The sequence below is a fragment of the Talpa europaea genome, assembly GCF_964194135.1.
Source record: "Talpa europaea genome assembly, chromosome: 6".
In the NCBI taxonomy this organism is placed as follows: Eukaryota; Metazoa; Chordata; class Mammalia; order Eulipotyphla; family Talpidae; genus Talpa; species Talpa europaea.
The window spans coordinates 55,016,729-55,039,426 of NC_140072.1; the positions used below are offsets into that span (position 1 = coordinate 55,016,729).

The 22,698-nt window shown below is 49.5% G+C and overlaps 2 protein-coding genes across 3 annotated transcripts; one reads left to right on the top strand and one right to left on the bottom strand.

The window, feature by feature from the left end:
• Positions 1-5,552: 5,552 nt before the first annotated feature.
• PRADC1 (protease associated domain containing 1) lies at positions 5,553-9,946 on the top strand (the record flags this gene model as incomplete). Of its 2 annotated transcripts, XM_084235343.1 has the most annotated exons (5): positions 5,553-5,619; positions 8,471-8,571; positions 9,081-9,190; positions 9,433-9,600; positions 9,826-9,946. In XM_084235343.1, 5 exons carry the CDS (start codon positions 5,553-5,555, stop codon positions 9,944-9,946), a joined length of 567 nt encoding a protein of 188 aa, XP_084091469.1. The 2 variants fall into 2 exon arrangements, with proteins under 2 accessions (XP_084091469.1, XP_084091470.1); XM_084235344.1 differs by lacking the exon at positions 9,433-9,600.
• A 2,081-nt stretch (positions 9,947-12,027) lies between these two features.
• Positions 12,028-22,427, bottom strand: SMYD5 (SMYD family member 5; the record flags this gene model as incomplete). The annotated part of the gene is made up of 13 exons (XM_084235552.1): positions 12,028-12,163; positions 12,264-12,334; positions 12,915-13,009; positions 13,892-13,948; positions 14,397-14,503; positions 14,813-14,883; positions 15,080-15,142; positions 15,918-16,022; positions 16,619-16,688; positions 17,074-17,195; positions 17,650-17,789; positions 18,802-18,910; positions 22,332-22,427. The coding sequence occupies 13 exons, from the start codon at positions 22,425-22,427 to the stop codon at positions 12,028-12,030; spliced, it is 1,242 nt and encodes a 413-aa protein (XP_084091678.1).
• Positions 22,428-22,698: the final 271 nt, after the last annotated feature.

Below are 22,698 nucleotides of genomic sequence, written 5' to 3' on the forward strand. Positions count from 1 at the left end.
GTTGGAGCTTTAATCCTAGAGAAATATATAGGGGCACTGACATAAAACACAACCTGCCAACAGCCTTAGTTGTCTCAAGAGATGCCCATGCAGCTTTACCTAGAAAATAGTGAAGCAGAGCCACAAATATCACTTTTGTCCTACCTCACAAAATAACAACACATCTAATTTCTATGTTTCCCACTCTCAGGCTGGATCCACAAAGCTCTCTGTGAAAAAAATCCAGCCAGATTTTCCAAAGAAGTGTTTCTTTCACATTAGTCTCCAGAACAGTCACTAAATTCCCTTACAGACTTAATTTGCAGACCTGTTTTAGAAACTCTGGGAATACAGGGATAATTGCTTATTTTAAGGGCCTTAGACAACTTTGCTCCGATGATCGAAGATAGCTTAACAAACCAGAGAACTTTCTCTCCATGGTGAAGCTCATGCCACAGAGCTGCGTTCATGTGCCAGACCCAGTCTTCCCAGGGCTTGTGACTAATTATGTCTATGTGAAACATAATACAGTAAGGTTAATTACTATTTTGAAAATTTTGGTATATTAGTTGTGTATGTGCTATTAGGCTGTAATTGAAAATTTATTTCTTAAAAAAAATTTAAAATTTTTTTTCTTATATGAATTGCAATAAAAAGTTTGAAAGTCACTGCCCAGGCTTCATCTAGGGGTACTTCAGGTCTCTGAGCAAGAAAGACACAGGAAAACATAGTCGCCACAGCCTAACAATGAGGAATCAGGAGTTCACACACCAGAATGTCTAGCAACACATGAGACTGACTCCATATTAACAGGGTAATTCCTTAAAAAGTTCAATTCTTTGGCCAGGAGACTGGAAGAAGGCCGAAGAAACAGCCAGAAAGACCACTGATTCACTTGGAGATCACACTGGAGTTTAGGTTTTTTTCATACCAAGGAGGGAAGCCCTGGATAGGCTTTTAGCCAAAGAATGGCACAGTTTGGTTTATGTTAAAAACAAAGAAAAAACATCACCTACAGAAAATGGCTAAGAAGAGAGAAGAGAAAATATGCAAATGTGCAAAATGGGGCATACTCTAAGGAACAAGTATGGCAGTAAATAGAGTTTTAAAATTTTGTATTGTATATTTTTTGTTTCAATTTTTCCCCTAAAGAGCATAAATTCTCCACCCCCCCTCCCACCCCCTTAAAAGAATGCCAGTAAGATAATCCTCTAAGTTTGGGGTCAAGCATGTGCTGGAGGGAAAATTCCTTATTTCTTATGATAATCTCCCAAGTCTAGTGATAAGAAATGGTTTTTCTACACTACCAGTATTCTTTTGGGCCATTTGGTTGACCTGGTCCTTGGGGTCTTCTATCAGGAGAGATGCAAACTCTAAAAGGTGCCACCTCCTCTCAGGTCTGCTAAATCATTCCTCATGGCAGCCTCAAGTACCCTCTGGTCCACCCTTGCTCTGAACACAGTTGTACACTTTTAAAATCAAAGTCAGTCTTTTCCTATTGCCTCCAATAGATTTCTTTCACCTTCCCAACAGGCGATCTTATCCAGTGTTTTTGTAGACCTTTTTTCACCTCCACATCCAAACTGTACCCTCATCTACAAAAGCCACCCTGTCACTTTCTACCAAACCCTTTTCTTACCACCAGGCAAGCAACTCCTCAGATATTCAGTCTTCTCTAGAGTAGTTAGCAAGGGCATCCTAAACAGGGAATCCCATAACTTTCTTATTGCTTCCTCTTATAAAGAATTTTTATATTACCATTCATTTTAAAAGTATGAGCTCCTCCCAAAGTAAAGACTATAGGAATCTCAATTTGTAGGGTGCCAAGTTTGGCCACATATAAAGTAGTAATACAGCAGCATTTACTGTTGAAAAATCAACTTTACATATATTAATACTTGAAGTGTTTGACATAAAGCATGAAGTAAGACAGCACAGTGCTTTTTACTTTTGGAAATAAGAATTGGCAATATGGTGACACTAAATTGACTGAGAATTCTTAAGCACAAAGCAAAATGGACTTGAAAGCAGCTGACCACAGTCACCGAGTTCCCTATGCTTCAAAGGCTGTACAGAAAAGGCAGATTGGGAAGAGGAGGATCCTATGGGGGAGAGAAAGGTGGCCGGGTTAGAATGAGCTAAGCCAATTGAAGCAGGAGGTGCCTGCTACAGAAAGTTCAGCTTCTGTCCCTAAATTACTTCTTAGCCTCACTCATTTTTACTCAGTAAAGAAACAGTAACAGTAGCTACCTACCAAGGGTATTAATGGAAGATTTAGAATGTTAGTTGAATGATCTTCATTCTCCTTAAAAACTTGTATTAAACAGTCTTAAGCTTGATATTCTATAAAACAAGTGTTCATATGCCCAGGCACACAGTGCTCAACACCAAAAAGGCAGGGAAAATATTTCATACAAAATGTTTCTAAGTCTCAGGAGTGAAGTCTGAAGGAACCCTTTTATCTCTCTTCCAATCGCAGAAGGCTTTTTAGCATATCTGGAGCCAAGTAGATGACAGCAAGGAAGAAACCTGGTGATAGAAGTTTTACATTCCAAGAGGAGAAGAGATACAAACAGCCATTACAGCAAGGAAACAAGGCAAAACCCAAGTATGTTAGTCTGGAGTTCTTTGGTAAAGGATTTGTCAGCACTGAAGGACTCTGGCTCTGACCCCCATCCTTTGATGGGGGGGGTCCTTGACAGGGGGATGGATTGCGAAGGAGGAAAGGTAGCAAGCAGCCCACCTAGCAGAATAGCTAACATTTGCTAAGCACTTACTACATGCTGGGCACTTTATATATTTAATACATTTAATCCCATAAACCAATACACTCTTGCTATCCCATCTAACAGACTGAGGGCAAGAAATTTAGTAACACGCTCAAATTCACAGAGCTAGTAAGTGATAATGAATTACAAACTTAGTAAGTGTAGTCCTTACTCAGTTGCTACACTATGCTGCCTCCACACAGAAGAACATGACTTCAGGAACATACGAAAAACTGATGATGTAATGAAAAGGGGCAGCACTGGAGGTATGAAGCGGGGAAGGAACACATATAAATACCAAGTTCCTTCAATCTTGGACACAAGTTGGATTCACAGGGTATTTAGCAGCAGACAGAACACGTCACAGCTATCAGCTTGACATCGACCAGGACAAAAGAAGCTTCAGGAAGCAGGAAAAGAGAACTGACTTGAACTAATAGGCCAGAATGAATAAATGAACTGCCAAGCAAACAGGGAGCAACATCTTAGGTTTTGCTCCAAGCATCTCCTTAAAAGCTGGTCTGCTTAAGGAAAAAGAATAACTACAAGAAAGAAAACATCAAAATCAACAAATAATTATGAACAAGAGACACTCTATGGGGGGTGGAGGACGGGGAAAGGAGGGCTTGGGGTAAAAATAAGGGGGTTGTAATTGTATAGGGAATATAAAAATAAAAATTAAAAAAAAAAAAAAAGCTAGTCTGCTTAGCAACTCAGGGTACACTACAACTGCCTGCAACCCATGGGAGGTATCTGCAGTTCTGAGATGGAGGAAAGGTATGCCACAGAGGGAGGTAATGGCTACAGAGAGCCTCCAGGACTTGCTAACCCCCCTAGTCTAACTAAGTAAAATCCAGAATTGGGTGGCCAACTAGAAAAGCCTAGTCTAATGTCATATGCGGAATGGGGCTGGCAGGGTCAGAGAGAAGGGCTCGTTTCCCCACCTCCCATCCGGTGTCTCCATCTGCCCAGCCCAACCTCCTGGCTGAGGAGTTGCACCCTCAACAACTATCTGGGCACGGAACATTCAGCAGGCAATACAACAGCGCTGACTTAATGTGAATGAATTAAAGCACGAGCGGAGGGGTCGGTCTCTGCATCAATGGACCGGCTGGGGGACAGCGAGAGACCCTCCTTGCCATCTTAGGCTTGACCCAAAATTAAAGTCCCCATGCTGCCTGTGGCCGTGCCAGGAAGCACACATCTTTACAGCCAGAATTTCCCAGAGCAGCCAGGGTTTCCAAGTCTGGCCGTCAACCCCATGTGCACACTGAATTCGCATTCCTGTAACACACCCCACGGGCGTGGGGGGCTGAAAAAACAACACCCCAGTCCCGAAGCAGTTCGCGGCCCCGAAGCAGCCTGGGACTTGTAGTCCCCTTCCCTCCCGACCAGAGGCTACCCTCGAGCCCCACACAGCCTCACCCCAGGCCCTTGCTCCTTGCCGGGGCCAAATAAGGCCGCGGTGGGCAGGGGTCGCCTACAGACAGGGGGTCCGGACAAGGACGGAGTCAGTAGGTAGGGGAGGGGCCTGTCGGACAGAGCCCAGTCAAATGGCGCCAATCACCGGCCAGATGGCTGCGGATGGCGAAGGATGCGCGAGACGCCACTCACCATCATCTTGGATGCTTATTCAGCAGCGGCCGGATACGTCTGTCTTCTCCTTGTTCAGGCCGCCCAGCAACCCCACAATGCCCCGCGCTAGAGAAATCCCCAGAAGCTTCGCCAAGCCGTTGGCCCGGGAGAGGAAGGGGACGGACCACTTCCGCCTCTCTATGGTTCGACCACAGAGTCGCTTTGGCTAGAAGGGCCAGAAGCTGGGTCTCCCCCGGCGCTCTAGGGAGAAGTGCTGGTTTTCCAAGGGTTGCAGGAATTCCGTCCTGCTTTTTCTCTTGGTGTGCAGAGTTCCTGCTCGGCCCGCGTAACCTGCTAACCCTATTTCCTTGTCCCCTCTCTGCCCCACTCCCCCGGACGCCAGACTAAGGAGTGCTGTAAATGCGGACTTTTATTGGGCAGGTTTAGGCTAAGTGAGCACGTAAGGAGAGTGATCACATCTAATCTCCCAACTCTACCGCGCTGGCACTGTTAAGTCTTTTACAGATGAGGGTACCGAGGGTGAGCGGTTAGGAAACGTATCCAAAGTCACAGTTGCACAGTAAGTGATAGAAAAGTGGGTGTAGGCACCTGACTCCAACGTCCATTTTCTACTTCTGCAATGGTCATTTCCTGCAGGGTGGGGTGCATCAGGCCGCGTCCCCGACAGTGGAAGTGAGCAGAGCAGGGGCCGCGAGAAACCACCTAGGCGTTGCAGAATGCTGCCCAAGGAAGGGAAGGGCGGGGGGCGTCACAGCTGGGACAAGGCGGCCGCGGGCAGCATCCCACCGAGTCCACAAAGACTGCGGGGACCTTCGGCGACTGAAGCGAGTCCGCCCGAGCGCCCACTTCAGGCCCCGGGCCTCCTCAGACAGCCCACCTGCCAGCGAGCTCCAGGAAAGTGGAACCCGACCTGACAAACGCTGTGGGGCCGTGGTGGCAGCCAGCAGTTGCTATTAAGAGTTTAGGCCAATCAGCCCGCGGCTCCACTTCTCTCGGCCAATAGAAAGTGGACTAAGGCGCAGAGGCGGGAAGTGCAGGTACATGGGCAGTCGTCAGAGCCAATCAGGCGTGGGCCTCGTTCCTCTCAGCCAACGGGCTGCTAGAGCGGGTCTGTGGGAGGGAGGCCGGAGCAGCTGTCAGGCTGAAGTCCGGCCAGCGACGCGCGGCCGGGCTGCTGGAGGTAGCGCGGCGCCGGGCCGGGCCCTGGAAATGGTCCCCGGCGCCGCGGGCTGGTGTTGTCTCGTGCTCTGGCTCCCCGCGTGCGTCGCGGCCCACGGTGAGCGGCAACGGGTGGGGCTGCGCTGCGGGGCGGGGTTGGCCGTCAAGCTTGCGCGCGTCTCGGGTCGGGGGCCACGGGTCACCTTGGGGACCCTGCGAGTTTCGAGCAGGGCACGAGCGGGGACGGGCGGCTGGAGTTGGGTGGGTGCTAGTCCCCAGTGACATGAGCTTGGCGCTGCCTGAGTCTGGACTTAGAGTCCTCAGCTCCCCTTGTCGAAACCAGCCTGCCCTCAAGCCTCCCCCCAGGAGCCCCTACTCTGGTGGCTGAGGGGGCGACTAGGAGGAATATGGGACAGCAAGTGATATTATCACCTGCTCACATACATAAGAACTCACGTTCCTACCTGTGGACACACGTACATACCGCCTGTTTGCACCTTCACTAGCACAAAAATGTATCTGCGTGAGCATGTATGTATACCCACGCTTAATTTACACAGATCAGCAGATGCAAAAGGTCAGGCAAAGATGTCTGTGGGAAGGAGGGGGAGTTTAGTGCTAATCCAGAAGGCTTCCTGGGAGTCTACTTTTATCTGATGGGAAATCTCCACCTCCAGGTTAATAGAATGCATAGCTCTGTGCCAAGCCAATGGTGCTCTACCTGGTGGTGGCTGTGATTTAGGCAGAAAGCCACCGTCCTGTGATCTTGGCACAGTTGTGACTTGGTAGTTTGTTGATTGACCATTTGACCTGTGCAGTGGCTTCCACATTTCCATGTTTCTCAATCTCTCTGGACCAAGGAAACCAGGGACTCAATTACAGCTAAAATATTAAACTTCAGTGCAAATGAAAAGTTCCCACACCCCAGAAAAACCTGGTTCTTCTGACAGTTGTCTTCCTCAGTGCAGGGTAGCTGGAAATAATTGTTCATTCATTCAATTACTTTTACTGAACACCCACTATCTCCTAGTCCCTGTGTTAGGTAATGTGAATACAAGATTGAATGAAGCTACAAACTCATGGTCCTTGTCTTAGGGGAGGAGGCAAACATTAAACAATTACAAATACTGTATAGTGTTCAAATTATGTTGAAAGGGCCTCCCCTGGTGGCGCAGTGGTTGAGCGCTGGGCTGCGAAGCTGCCCGCAGCCTCTGCAGCACCGGTTCGATCCCCGGCCGCCGGCGAGGGTCCCACATGGCGCAACAGACCTCTCCTGCTGCACCCGCTGCTCCCCTCAGCAGTGTATTTCGTTAGTCTGCCTGATCTGTTCCCCACTCTGGTGAATTCTCTCACCCTCCCATGCTTCTGACTGTACCCAGTGCTTGTATAAATAAATAAATCTTTAAAAAAACAACAACAACAACAAATTATGTTGAAAGTGGGCCTACCAGGTGGCTCAGGGGTTAAAGTCTCAGCCCGATCAAGCTATCACCAGCCATTGCAGCATGAGAAGCATGGGTTCGATCCCTGGCCAGGGAGCTAACTCACATGGCACAGCAGATGTCTCAGGTTTTGGCCGCTGCTCCCCTCAGCAGTGTATTTCAGTAGACCCACCTGTTTTACTTCCCACTTTGCTTCTGGTGAATCCTTACCATCCTCACAACCCCACACCGCTGGCCTACACCCTAGTTCTTATATGCATAAATAAATGAAAATAAATCTTTAAAAATATTATGTGGAAAGGGCAATGAAGAAAAAGTACTTTTTGAATGTACTTTCAAATTGAAAGGGAGGCCAGTTATAGGGCAGTTTCTCTGAGAAAGTGACATTTAATCTATGAGTTGATGGATGACTAGCAGTGAGCCAGGTAAAGAGGTGGGGTGGGGTGAAGGTAGGAAAACGCCTATGGAGGGAAGAGCTTGCAAGAAGTGGAGAAAAGAAGAAACTGAAAGGAGGCCAGCATGGCTTAAACACAGGATGGATGAGATTGGTAAAGTAGCTGTAGGTCAGATGAAGCAAGGCCTTGCAGACAATAGTGAAAGAGTTTAGATTTTAAGTGCAAAGGGAAGCTGTTGTAGAGTATTGAAACCTCGGGCATGGTGACATAATCACACTTACTTTAAGACATTTTAAGAAGATCCCTGGCTATTGTTTGGGAAGTGGATCTTAGGGAGCAAGAATGGAGGCCAAAAGACCAGTTAAAAAGCTGGAGGTAGTCAGGACAAGATATGACAGTGGGAGGAGTAGGGGAGACAGTAGTAGAACCTGATAGTCAACTTTTAAGTTTTACTGAGAAATGTTTTGTACCCAAGCTACCACATCTCCACCTTGAAACCCCCAAGTCCACTCAGAGCAATAATGGACTACTTTATCCTCAGGATTACACTAGATCCCTCAGTCTTCCTGGATCACTTGTGTAAGCAGCAGCAGCATCTATAAATCTCTGGTGTTACTAATTTCTTTTTTTTTAAATCCAATTTTATTTATTTATTTTTAAGATTTATTTATTTATTTACACAAGCACTGTGAACAGTCAGAAGCGCGGGAGGGTGAGAGAATTCACCAGAGCCAGAGCGGGGAGCAGAGCAGGCGGAAGGACCGAAGTACACTGCTGAGGGGAGCAGCGGGCGGCAGGAGAGGTCTGCATGCCATGTGGGACCCTCCTCCGGTGGCCGGGGAGCAGCCAGGGATCAAACCGGCACTGCAGAGGCTGCGGGCAGCTTTGCAACCTAGCTCTCAACCGCTGCGCCACCGGGGAGGCCCCTGGTGTTACTAATTTCTGTCTGCGTCAACTCTGTCGTTCCAAGGGCAGAGCCAATTTGTCCCACCCACCTGGAGGACCCATTTTGCTAAAGCTGGATCCCTGGGCCCAGACTATCACTAGCCCAATTGAAGACACAGGGTCCGTGATTTGAGTCTGAACCAACTTGTTCCCTGGAGGCTTCTCACCTGTACCCTTTATCTTTCAGGCTTACGCATCCATGATTATTTGTATTTTCAAGTGCTGAGTCCTGGGGACATTCGATACATCTTCACAGCCACACCTGCCAAGGACTTTGGTGGTATCTTCGTAAGTTCAGAGAGCTTCTCTCCTCCTCTGCCCTCCACCCCCCATTTCTGATCCTAGCTTCATCTTCTCCACTAAGCTGAGATGGCCCTCACATCCTTCAAACAATACCTGGGTTCTGGGACAGGGACGGGAGCAGACTCCAGCTCTGCCCCCTCAGTGGCTGAAGTGCAGAATAGCTTCCAGCTGCTCCACTGGGTCTAATAGACCTGGGCACCTTGGAGGGACAGACTGTCTTCATTGGGGTCACTAATTAGTGAAAGACCAAGGGCTCTGCTAGTTCCCCCTCTGAACGGTGTGACTTAAGGCAAGTTACTTCTCCTCTTTGGGTCCACACCAACTCCCCTATCTCACAGAAAGGCAGGCTGGAGTAGGATAAACCTTTGTGAGACCGAAGTAAAAATGCTTACGTGCACACAGAAACCACAGCACATTTCCATCACATTTTGTGGGACTGTCAGCCTGATGATCTGACAGTCTCTTCACATTCTCACCAGTCTAATGTCTTACAGCACACAAGGTATGAGCAGATTCATCTTGTTCCCGCGGAACCTTCAGAGGCCTGTGGGGAACTCAGCAACGGTTTCTTCATCCAGGACCAGATCGCTCTGGTGGAGCGGGGGTAAGGACCACATGGGTATGGGCACAAGGAGGGCAGGCAGACACCAGTAGGGGCAGTGGTGTTTTGAAATAGCTGTTTATAATTTTAAGAAATGTCTTAAGATTATCCATGTGTTTTGGTAATTTGCTTTAAAGCCTTTTAAAGAAGTTCTCCATGATCTTTCATCCTCCCCGGGTGATGGTGTAAGGGGGGGGGGGTAGGTAGGAACCGCTTTCCTTTGGTCTCATCACCACTTCTTCCAGGGGCTGCTCCTTCCTCTCCAAGACCCGGGTGGTGCAGGAGCACGGCGGGCGGGCGGTGATCATCTCTGACAACGCGGTTGACAATGACAGCTTCTACGTGGAGATGATCCAGGATAGTACCCAGCGCACCGCTGACATCCCTGCCCTATTCCTACTCGGCCGAGATGGGTGAGGGCTCCTTATTTTTGGCTGTGTCAGCACCAGGCTGGGTGCCATAACTTGGGGAGGTCAAGGGCAATCACCAGTCCCTTCCCTCAAGCCCCCATCTTGGGGTGCCCTAGTTGGAGGGCAATACAAGTCCTTGGGCACTGAAACCCCCCAGTAATGGGGACAGTGGGACATGATGGGGTGCCGAGAAAGTGACCATCACCACCTCTCTTCATGCCCTCCCAGCTACATGATCCGCCGCTCCCTGGAACAGCATGGGCTGCCATGGGCCATCATTTCCATTCCAGTTAATGTCACCAGCATCCCCACCTTTGAGCTGCTGCAGCCACCCTGGACCTTCTGGTAGAACTGGTCCCACATTCCTGCCATAAGCAACTCTGGGCTGGGAAGGGGGAATCCAGGAATTCTGCTGTTTGGGATTTGGGGATAGCACTTGGGGAAAGGTGGAGACAGGTACAGGTCATAGGCTAGGGCCTCGGCAAGGCTAAGGGAAGCTGCACCACTGGCCTTCCCTTCCCCAGGGTACACCCAAGGGTATCTCATGCTGTGGGAAGAGGCAAGAGCCAGATCCCAGGGCTTCTGGGTAGAATGTGGAACAAAAGAAATTAAAGGCAAGGAACCCAGGAGCCATCTGTGACCTGCCAAGTCCCACCTGGCTCCAGTCTCCCCCACCCAGGGTCTCTTCCTCACAATGTTCTTCACAGCAGTTCCTGGTGTGGTTTAAGGATTGGGTGTTTGGGGACTCAATAAATCCTCAGACTTTTTAGCAATAAAGTCTCTTATCAGGGTTGCAACTGTGTCCTAGAATAAGAGTATAGGGGTGGGGGGAGGGAGGGGTGGTATACAAACACTCCTCTGATCCCATGCTCTTGTTTTGATGGGAGGAACTGACTGAGGCCCAGAGGGGATACGTGACTTGATCAATTTCCTGAGGACCAATGCTTGGACTGCTAATGTTGGATCTCAACACAGAAGACTCATCTTGCAGCTGGCACTGGGCATTCACACTGGACCTCAGAGGACCCTTCCTCTTGGGTCTTAGAAACATTTACACAGCAGAGTTAGAGACCAGAGATGAGCCCAAAGTGGAGAGCTGGAGCCCCTGTCTCCTGCTATCACCCTGTCTATCCTGTGCCCCTATGCACCACTTACTTGGCCTGCTGTGTGCCACAGCCAGCCTGTTAAACCACTCTTCACAAAGCATTCCTGCAGAGGCCTGTCACCATTCATATTTTATTGAGAATAGTGGGCAGGCAGGGTGGGAGGGGGTGCTAGCTTCTGTGAAGAACCCAATAGGCCAGACAGGCAGGTTCCATCTGGCTCCATAATCCAGGAAAGGGCCTGTGGGGCACCTGCCCTCCCTGGGATCCCTCAGGGGGGTGGGGTGGTGGCAGGCCTCTCAGGGAAGGTAGGCTGGAAGGAACTGAGAGTAATGGGTTGTAATTCCCACAGCATCCAACCTAAGAGTGAGAGGGGTAGTGCTAATCTGAGGGGAGAGGACACAGTCAGGGCTGATCTCAGAGTAGCCCAGCAAGTCTAGGTTTCTGGAAGACTTCAATGTTCTGTGGAAATCCTAAAGATGGAGACTGAGGCCAGGCGTCTCACTGATTCATTTTAACTTGGTCCCAAGGAAGACTCTAGAGCATCCTGAATTAAGCAGCATGGGCATGTCAACACCCAGGTTTCAGCCATGTTGCTGGAGTCCTCAGTGGGACAAGGGTATGAGGAAAGGGTAAAGATCCCCCACATGCCCCTTCCTCCTGAGGGAGGCAGCGGCCCCTTCTATACCCCAATTGGGCCAGCCACTGTGCCAGAGCCCACGAGGCAAGGCACAAGTGCAGATTGTAGAGTCTGGGGGAGAGGTTAATCTTTACTATCCCAGATGTTTGGATGGTGAGAGTGAGGAGGTGGAGAGAGGGACATAATCCCCCTGGCTCAGTGTTCTCCTGATGGAAGAGAGCCATAGGGAAGGTCCTCTGGATGCCCAGTTCTTCTTTCCTGTCCCTCACAGCTATGTAAGCAGCTGAACAGTTGCCTTATCAACTCTCACTAGCAAGTTGAGAAGGTGGAGCCTCAGGCGGATGGGTAAGCATGGCCATGGGGCCAAGGGGAAGAAATACTGTTAAGCCCTGACATGGTTCTAGCCATTCACACCCTGAAGTGAAGTGCCTCAGGGGAAGGCCAGTTTCGAAAGGCTCAGTGTATAGCGCAGAGCCCAAGCCGCTCAGCAGCAGTGTCCAGGGCGTGAAGTCTGGTGGGGGATGGAGAGCCTAGGGTCCAGCCTCTGTCCTACCCGCCTGCAGAAACAGAGCTGGAAGGAGGGGAAGCAGGCAACGGGATTGGGGTGTTCCTTCCAAGCCTCTTCTCTGAGGGAAGGCCCCCTTTCCCGGCAGGATCTGGGGCAGGGCCTTTTCTAGGCAGGCAACATCACACATCAGTCATCTCATCCCCCAGCTCTGCATCCTCCTCCTCCTCTTCGTCTTCCTCCTCCTCTGAGGTCACGTTGGGTTCATCTGCCTCTGCCAGGCATTTGGGGCAGGAACAGACAAAAAGATAATTCTCCCTGAAGGGGGTGGGAGGACAGTGGTGAGAGTGAATAGTCAAGCAGTCATCAGGAAATAGGACCCGAGAGCCCAGCTGCCCACCACATCCCCGGCAGGCACCTGAGAATCTTGTGGCGGCTGTGGCGGCTGCGCTCCCGCTGACAGCAGTCTAAATAGCTGATACAGATTTCCTGGAAGGCAGAGAAGGGGGGCAGATTCTGAAGGCCTGTGCTCTCTATCAAATGGAATAATGGCCTCCCTACCACTGCCTTATCTCCAACCACTGCCCCAACATCCTATGTCTGATGCTGAGAGGGGACTGCAGCTAGTCTCAGGCCATGGTTAAAGGCAGTCAATGGCAAAGGTCTGTTTCTGAGGTCAAAGGTTATCTTGATGCAACACTCTGGAAGAAGATTCAACCAAACTCTTTGTCCTGTGCTAACAGCCAGGCCCCCAAACCCTACTAGCACCCCATGGTCCAAACCACAATGAGCCATTTCTCCTGATTTCTTAGGAACTACCAAAAAAAAATTTTTTTTTTTTTATAAAAATGGGCTGGAGACAAGAACCTGGGTGCACAGCTATCTCTTTTAGGAATTATTTTTTGAAGAAGTGAGGTTAGAGCTTTCCCAATGGGAAAAGACTCATGTCTTAGGGAGTGTGGGATTCAACCCAACAGCCCCTGAAGCCCCATCCAATGCTGTTCCTGACCCCAAGAGAAAACATGAAAGGTCCATTTCCTCCCCACTCCCAGCTCTTGGCCCCTCTCACCTCTCCTGGCTTAATATCCTCCAAGGCAGTGACATGCAAAAGGAAGTTGTTTTCTGGGAAGGAAGTCTCTGCATTGGGAACACAGCTGTGGTTGCCTGGATCACAAGAAGCAGGTAATGAGGACAGTTGACTAATGAAAATATCAGCCTCAACTCTGCAGAGCAGTGGGTCCCATTCTCCATGTTCTCTGATCCTTGCTAAAGTTGAGTAAGTACTGGCAACCAATCCCTAACCAGTGCTCTTTCCTGAAGGCCACAGTGCACAGGCACAAATAGACTCCCACATCACTCCCCTCTCCCACCCGCTCTCCTCACGGGTCAACTAGATCCTCAGCTGTGTTCTATCTTGCAAAGGGAGGAACAGGGCTATGAAAGGAACACCAAACCACACCACTTAACTCAGTCTTGTCTGCTACTGGACATCTGGTGATAACTGAACCAGGCCCTCTGAGAACTGAGTTAGGGAGGGAGAGAATGGCACTAGAGCCTGGGAGGAGGGGTCTGCAATGAGGAAACCAGAGGCTGGTTAGGGCTGGGAGGCTGAGATCTGGAAAAGATGACAGCCTGAGCTGGCTCTCCTTCTTTCCATCAGCTGCTGATGAGACTCACCTTCTAGCATGAGCTCCTCCTCCAGGATCCTGAGTGCCTCCTACCCTCTCATGACACTCCCTTGCCAAATCTCACAGGGCAGTGGTGGTGCAAAGTCCACACTTCCCTTTGCAAGAATCAGAGATATGTGCCCTTGTCTTAAGACAGCGCTTAGTCCACTGCAATGTTTTGTATATAAACATATTAAGGCACAAGCAGTCCGATGAATGTATAAATGAAAACATGGTGGAATCAAATGATCCAGGGGAATCTAAAGGAAACTGAAGACCTAACCCTGCACCAGACTCAACTGCATCAGCCTAGAAGGGGCCAAACAAGAGAGCTGAACTGTGGCTGCGAGGCCCTCCCTCCACAGCACTGTTGACTCACAGCAGCTCTGAAGCACAAAGAGGCCAGATCCTTCACAGTTAAGAAACTCGCCAGTTGCTGTAAGACAATAACATGCAGATGTTATTCTATCCATTTTCTAGATGGAAAAAGAAACCAGGCTTACAAGGACAGGTACTGGTTCCACTGTCCTGTCACCCTACCAGGATGCTCCACCTGCCAATCCCTACCATTTACCTGAAGTTGCTTCTCAGAGGCACAAGTCTTGCTTTTTTATAAACACTATCGCCCTATCTGTGAGCCCCCCTCATCCCCCACCATCTTCCGAAGTCCAACTCTAGCAACAAGCCTCTGTATGGATCTCAGGGCATTTCTTGTCTGCATGTCCTAGTGACAGATGTGAAGCTTCCACTGGCACACAGGGATTACCTTCCCCAACCATGAACTCAAAGCTCCCTGGGGGAAGACTGTGTGTCTGCCTTCTGACTGGGGAGGCGGGGAGATGGATCTCCAAGGTTGGGTAAGGTGAAGACTCCATGTTACCAACCTGCCTCGATGTCCTTGTAGAGCTGATCGATGTAGTTGTCCAGTTGTTCTCGGTCCTGAGGTTTCAGCTCCAGAGCATCACAGGCATGAACCCACTGGCTCAGGGAGCTGGGGGTCCCAGCCAGCCATAGTTGGAGAAGGAGGCCCCGCTCACAGGGCTCTCCACCCCAGGCAACTTAAGCCCATTTCTTTCTTGAGGATGAGATCCCTTTTTCCCCAACAGACCAGTGCTCCCAAGAGCAGACTCTACTTCCTCAATCTTTCTTACTCCACCACTGTGTCCAGTCCAGAATGCTGGCACAGTCACACCCTGCCCCACCCTAGTTTTCTTGAACAAAGCTGGGGCTACCTTCCTCATTAATCTCCCACCCAATCCCCGAGGGCCAAGTCCAAAACTCTGAAACATTCTCTCCTAACCTGGTCCCAATTCCTTGGCCATTGGTACCAACGAGAGCAAAGAGAGACCGGAATCCATCTGGAGTGAACCACTGTGGGGGAAAGAGCAATAAGCACTCAGGTTACAGTCACTTGCTTTTCTTCTTGTCAGGAAATCTCCCATGAGTCAGCCCTATCCCAACTCCAAAAGAGCCAGTCAGCTGTCCCAGCAGGAACAAGAGATGCTCACCCAATTGCTCCTGGAGAGCAAGCGGGGCTGGGAGGCCCCTGAACATTCCCCATGCTCACCTGGCTAAGTGCTTCCTCATAAAGGGCCTCTGTGAAGAGTCTCCGCAGAAGTTCCAGCTGGCCCTGGTGTAAGGGAAGCAGGGAAAGATTTGCTTCCCTATGAATTTCCCATTAGCATCCAGGCACAGCCCAGAATACCAGGTGAGGGGAGGAAAGAAAAGGGCCCTATCCGTAGACAGGCTTTTCTGGGAGCAAAGGAATGCCACAATCCTTACCTACAAAGAGCAGTTTTGTGGCCTGCTCCATTGCAGGGTAGCACCCCCAAACTCCTATTTTCCAGTACTGGTACCAGTGGGGCTGAGGCAGCCTGGTTTAGGACATCCATCCTCACCACCACCCTCCAGGCTTCCTGTTCTGACTTCCTGTCAGCAGGAGTCCCCCTCCTTCCCTTAAAATTCCTCTTAGGAAGGTGTGGTCCAGACATTCTTTCACACACCTGCCTCCACCTCTAGGTAGCACATGCAGGGAGCGCTGCTGTGCTCAGTGAGAACATCTGACTCATGGGAATGAGTGCCCAATACACTGTCAACTCAAATACTCCTTTTCACATGGTTCCTTGATCCTGTGGATTCCCAATCCTTCCTTTCCCATCACCCCGTAACTGCCCACTGCTATCCTACTGTGGGGTCCTACATTCTTACACCAGAGTACCTCACCCCTCCGTCTGTCATCCCACTTTCCAATTTTAGGCCCACATTAGGTCATAAAATTAAATAGTAGTAGAAATATAAGTCCTCTAAATAGATTTTTGGCTCCAGGCTCTCAGCCTTTCCTGTGGTAGGAAAGGGGCCAAATGTGTCCTCACCAGGCTATTGGGGGTAAAGGGTGATCAACAGACCTTGAATTTGTCCCCCAGGAGTTTGTGGACAATCTCTTCCTCCTCATTGGCTGTTTTATTACAGAACTGGGAGAAGAGCCTGATCCAACGATCCTTATCCTTCGCCTGCAGTGAATAAGCAAACATTCAGGGTACACATGTGGACTCCTGGACATCTGCTTCCTTACCGTCACTCCCACCTACATGGGAAGGCAGCCTGTGATTCTAAAGCCTCTGCCATTGGGGGAACACCATCACACTTGAGTTTCTAGGGAGCCCTCTACACTCCCTGGGGCCTTCCTCCCCACCCTACCCACACCCAACCAACTCCCCAACTGGGGTCAAACTAGCCAAGTCAACAACACTAGGAAAAACAGAAGAATGAGCCTGAGGAGCAACAATATTAAACAGAGAGTTGAGTGGCTCCTCCTACTTCATGCAGGAGATGCAGTCCTGAAGAAGTGGTGCTCAGAAACTGAATGCATGGATTCTGCTGCACGAGAAGTCCTCCCTTAGCTCAGTCTATAGACAAGATGACCTTTGTCCTCTCCTCCTACCAGATTTACAGTTAGTTACTCCTAAGGTTTATGGAGCAAGCAGCTCTCCTTTTAAAAGCTCAGCAGAATTGCTGCATCCAAGTCAGCATTTGAGGCGAGGAGGAGACTGAAGTCAAGAACTGAATGAGGCCAGAGTCAGTTTGCCTGGGAGGCAGATGGAGTCACCTGCTTCACTGTGGCCACCATCCGTGCCATCAACATGATGCTTGCTGTCTCAGGTGGATAGTGAACACTCCTGGGGAGAAAGAAAAATATTGGGTCTGGAAATCTACCCCCACCCTAGTATCTGAGTTCAGGGAAGCCCAGTCTGATTGTTACAGAGAATCCTTCCTAGCAGTCCCACAAAGAGAGAAATTGGCAAGGACTTGGTTTTACAACCCTGTGGGCTTAATGGGCTTCTTTCTGGGAGTATGTAAAATGTGCTGGATGGTGGTGCTGGCAGCTCAGAGGAAAGCGGGTAGGGAGGAGGGTAAGGTGGGCTTGACTGATGTGACCCCTGTTTAATCCTAAGAATGGATAAAATCCAGGGCATGGTAACTTAAGAAAAACGGTTATATCTGTTGAGCCCAGGCAAGCAGGGAGGGAAGGACAAAGGGAAGAACAGATGAAATGTTACCTACCTCCATGCTTCCTGCAGTTTATTGAGAGGATGCAGAGGGTCATCTTGGGAGGGGCCTGGGCACAGGACCTGATGGTATTGCTCAGCAGCTGCCAGGCGACATTCTGCACTGCAGTATATCACCTGTTTGGGGAAGATGGTGGAGGTCAGCACCCTAGGATCTGGCCGTGGGCTGAGGCACACACATCCCACATGGTCCTCACATCCTCTAGCTGCACTCCTTCCACAAAGAGCTCTGGGTGGTAGCTCAGTGGTACGACAGAGCATAGGGTGCTCTGAGCATGTAAGAGGCGCTTCTGACCCAGGCCTGTAAACTCATGGGAAGGAAACAGAGCTCTGCAGCTAGAGGGGAGAGTCTCCACCAGGATCCCAGGAAGTGAGCTAGCTCCCACCAAGTCCATTTTCTGGACAATGGGGCCAAAACAGGGAGGACAAAACTTGAACAGTAACTGAGCCTTTGCAATCTCGACCCTACATTGTGGCTCTCAAGAGCTGTGACCAGGTTTGTCCTTATTTCTGCCTCCCTGAGGAGGACTTTATGAGCCTCCTTTCAAGTACACTCCCCAGGGGTGCTCACCTGGCATTGGGGACAGTTCTGGTGGAGGTCCTTGCGCACAGTGCACAGCTCGGGGTGTGGCAGAACCTGGCCTGGTTTCCCAGTTAGCCGCTGGGCGTTCTCCTCTGCTTTCTCCAGTGCCCGCAGACAGTGGTCACAGGCTGATGGAGAGGGCCAGACATGACAATGTCAGTATTTTGAGAGCAGCAGCCATATTTATCCTTTTCACAGCAGTATCCCCAGAGCTAGAATAGTGCCTGGCACACAGTAGGTGCTTAACAAAAGTTGGGGAAGCGAGTGAATGAATGACTGTGTTAAAGAATTAAGTTAATGAGCTTCATTCATTCAAAAGTCAATGATTTCCTTGCAGCAGTCTGTCTGCCCACCTGTGACTATGCAGGTGTTTCTTTTCACCAACTTTCTCTCTCTGCAGGGCAGCAGCCTCCTGCCTGTCTGTGACCTGTACCATGCTGGGACTTCTCTTCACTGACTTCCCTCAGTGGAGGCAGCTCTCGTGGTTGCAGGCCGCCTGCCTGCAACCATGCAGGCCTCTCTCACCAAACCTGTCCCTTTTGGGGCAGCTCTTCCTGCCCACTTGTGTCTATGCAAGTGTCCTTTATTCTTCTGTCCCTTTCCTTAATAAATCTCCCCTTTAAATATATTTTTTTTTAAAGAAACAAAGTCAGTGATTTCCTCTTCTCTCTCTGGAGTCTCCATCCATGCTGTCAGACTCTGTGTCTTGATGGGACTTTATTTGTAGGGCTTTCCTCCCCTGCCAAACTGGGCTTTCCCCACATTCTACAACCATTCTGACCCTCCTTTCAGTTTTTCTCTAGCCTATGAAAAGGGTGAAAAAAGCATGTGGCTGGTCAAAGTTTAGCTTTTGACCCCTATGTCAGTCTTTTTTGACCAAGGAGCACATGGCCTTCTCTTTGGCAGAGTCCTTAAGCATGACGTCCAGTTCCCTATGGGCCAGATTGAGTTCTACCTGCATGACAGTCCTCCCCTAGGGAGCGCTTCAGTCTCTCACCTGCAGGCTCACTGCACCCAAGTGCCTGAGATTAGACAAAAGCATGGTTTTCAGGCAAGGTTCTCCAAGGGAAAACGGTCTTTCTTCCCAATACCCAGAATCCCAGAGTCATCAGCCATGGGGAGTGGGCACGATGAGCTCACCTCTGTAGCGATAAAGTGCATTCCAAAGAAACTGTGCAGCCACCAGGGGCCGTTCCACAAAGATGGTCTCTCCCTTCCGGATCAGCTGTGTGGCAAATAGCCCTTTCCCCTAAAAGGGCAGGGAAGGAAAAGGATGGCCATAAGGAGAAAGAGGACAGGGCTCCAAAGGCCAGAGGGCCACCCAGCCTCACCCCCAGGTGCTTCCCACTCAGCAGTGGTCTCTGCCTTGGGAGGGTTCATGGAGCATGGTCAGCATCCCTCACACAGCCTCCTCTGAAAATGCAGTGCTGACCTACTTTCAGTCACATTGCTTTCAGTTTGTTTAGGGCAGAAGGCCTTGGACAGGGAGTGCCATGTCAGCCATCTCACACCACTCAGAGAATTTTTAGACTGGCCAGAGCAGGGCCAAAGCTCAGAGCAGGCTGCAGTCTCCTGGAACAGGAGCTAGAAATGACAGCGCAGTCCCTTCTGAATCCCATGTGCCCCTTCAGGATCCTGGCAATGATGCTACTGCTCAGGGTTGCAGAGAAAGTCAATACCACAGCAGGAATGTGTCCTACTTCCCTAGTTGGCTGGGTACTTGTGACACCTACCATAGTACCTGGTCCCCAACAACTTCTCAGGTGTTCCACTGAAAGGAATGACTGTCCTTGGTCCTAGAGCTAACTTGTTGTTAATCCTTATAGCTATGGTAATAGCTAAGGTAGCTAATAATAGCTAAGGTAGTTTTCAGGATGCAATGATGTAGCATAGGTAAATGTAGCTCATGAGTTTTAGCTCCTTACTACTCAAAGTGAGGTGAGAAACTGACAACATGGGTATCACCTGGGAGACTGATAGAAATGCAGAATCTCAGCCAGAGCTGCAGAATCAGAACCTGCAATTTAACAAGATGTGCCAGTGATTCATATGCATGCTGGAGTTTGAGAAGCACTCATATAAAGGGTGAAAGATGAGAAAACCATTACTGAACTGTCATCCCTCATGTACAATGGGACTCACTCAGGAGACAGCTTCAGAATCCAGGCAGTCACTAGGCCTGCCAGGCACTTACTCTCACCATCCACTTAACAAAGAGGGGTGATGCCTCTGCCAACGTTGAACTGTCACAAAAATGTAGAAAAATCATTCAGCAGAGTAGTGAAATGTCCTGTCATGTGGCTTCCCAGGTAGCTCCTTATTTTCTTCTAGCACTGGTGCTATGGCTAGACAGGAATACCTCCCAAAGTCAGAATAGCATGGGCTATTCTGAGCAACTCTGGGGCCTCTAACAGGATAGTGACACAGCTGACAGCTGGGCAAAGCTGTTATGGCACCTCTGGTTGTCTTCCTGGAGCCCTATAGCCATGCCTAGTAGCTCTTGGGGCACAATCTGGCAAAATAAAAATTTGGCCTTCCTCTGTGGGACAAAAATATATGAACAGGGATCCATAGCATCTCTGGTGACCTCAGCGCTCAATACTGGATAAATATTAATTTTTTTCTCCCTCTTTCTGGAGAACCAAATATAGAAAATATTTGGTAGTTAAAACAAAGGGAAAAGAATCAGAGTTGATTTTCTCTGAAAACACTCACCTTCAAAACGTGTCTCAAGAAACACAGTTCCACTCCATATTACCATGAAGTGGAGAGAACTGAAGCTGAACTAAAAGGGCACAAAGCAGGCCAAAAATTTCCAATTTGAAGAGTAACTTTTAGAAAAGATGCAAAACTCTTAAGACTATGTAGTAAATTTAAAATTTTATTAAAATAATGATTTTCTAGAAAACTAAAAACTGCTAAGAATGAATTCAAAAGGAGGAAAGCCTAGGCAGACTAAGCAGCAGTGGGGATATCTGACTGATGTGTATCAGTAGGACATTTGGGTTGGCTTCCATTATATATGGTCAAATTTCTGTACTGATTGGTCTATCCCTGGCATAGCGATTGGTAAAAATATGAAAGTCATTCCTGGCAATATCTATAGAAGCAATAGAGATATAGGTAAAAACAGAGAAAGTGGTCAAAAACTACTCCTATGTGAGGCCCCCTTGTCTACTTTCTCAAACCAAGAAAAAGCAAATATCATGTTCTTGAAATATTCAGAGGGAAAAGGGAAAGCTCCACTTTACCCCCCCCAAAAAAAAATCAAGCATATATGCCTAATGTGGTAACCCGAGTAAGACAGCACAAATACAAAAAATTACAAACCAATCTCACCTGATGAATACAGATGCAAAAAGCCTACCCAGGATAATCAATCTTGTCACCAGATGGGATAGGTATGTGACCAGGTATAGGCATGGGGAGGGCAGTCAACTCACTCTTCCTGAGCTGGGGTTTTGACAAGAAGGCTTGGATAGGACAAATGGGCAAGGAGAGTGACTGAAGTGATGAAGTGAGAGGGGGGGAAAAAGGAAAGAGGTAGAAACAGAGGGCTAAGTGAAGGTATATCTGTACATAGGAGTGATGGAATGGAGACACCATCAAACTGTCAGCTAATGGAGAGTACTAGAAGCCAAGGAGGTAAAGATAGAGATGCGAGCATCTGAGGCAGCCAAGGATGTTGGAGACCTAATGACAAGGAAGAGGAATGCTCCAGATTCCTCTGAAGTGAGAAGAGGGCAGATGGAAGGCTAGGTTGAGAAAGAGGATTGGTATGAAGATGTGGAGAGCAGGAGACAGATGACTAGAAGGCTGACATCTTAGGCAAGGACCAAGGGTAAGCACAGACGCTACACATAACGAATTATTCAACCTCACTATTAAACAAAGAAATGTAAATGAGAACAAAGTGATACCAATTTGTGCTTATCGACCAGCAAAGATAACTAAGAAAGAAAATACTCAGTGCTAGATACAATAAAAGCATACATATGTGCACAGAGTTCCCAGACCTTCCACCTCATGGTTAAAAGATACAACAGAGTCCATAAATAAGTAATTGGTTGAGTGAACTGTGGCTCTCCCATGAAACAGACTATTATTCAATTTTTTAAAATGAATACGTACAAATAGGTTTGTTCCTAGCCAAAGATTTAGGGCTGCATCAAAAGCAGTTTCTGAAAATGGAATTTTAATATACACATACTTAGCAAACACAGGATTTAAGTGATGTTTACTTTCCAAATTCCGTGGTACTCCAAGGGCCTTGGTGAAGGCTCTTGCCTCCCCCCAACCCCAAACTCTCAAAAAGTTCCCTGAGGATCCAGTCTTGTACCTCAGTGCCCTTCACTCAGCACGTCCCCGCCCGTCGCTCCCTCTGTCCAGCATCAAGGTCCCCCAACCCGGCCTGGAGTGGCAGGGCCGCAGGCAGATAGGCCCGGCTCCGCGGGGGTGCACTGAAACCCTGAAGACCCGATCCACCGCGTGACAGCCCCGGAATCCTGTGCGCAGGGACAGACTGGGAGGCTCCGGACAGCGAGCAGCGACTGTGCTCAGTGTAACATACGTGCGAAAGGAGCCCCCAGACTCCCGGCATGGGGTCCCATGGGGCTGGCTCCGAGGCCGGACCGGGTGGGGGCCCCCCGCCGGGTCTGCACCGGCCTCACCTTGGCGCTGCTCACAAAGCGGACTTCCACGGAGACCCGGGCCCGGCCTGCCACGCCCACGCAGAAGGAGAACACGTCGCACATGGAGGCCGCCATCTTGGGCGCGCCTCCGCCTTCTGACCCTTGACCTCGTGTCGACCCGAGAGGCCCCGCCCCCTCCGGCCCCCGCGCCGGGCGTGAGTGTCCACGAGGCCGCGCGGATTTGCGCGCTCGCTTGTCGGCCCTGGGATCCCTCCTCTGATCATGTGTTTAGGTCAGTTCGCTCGCTGACCGGGTGTAGCGGGGTCCGCCTTTGTGCATTTCCATCTGTGTCTTCGCGGCCAGTGTGTGCCGCGGACACCTCTATAGCAGACCCAGTGTGTGCGTG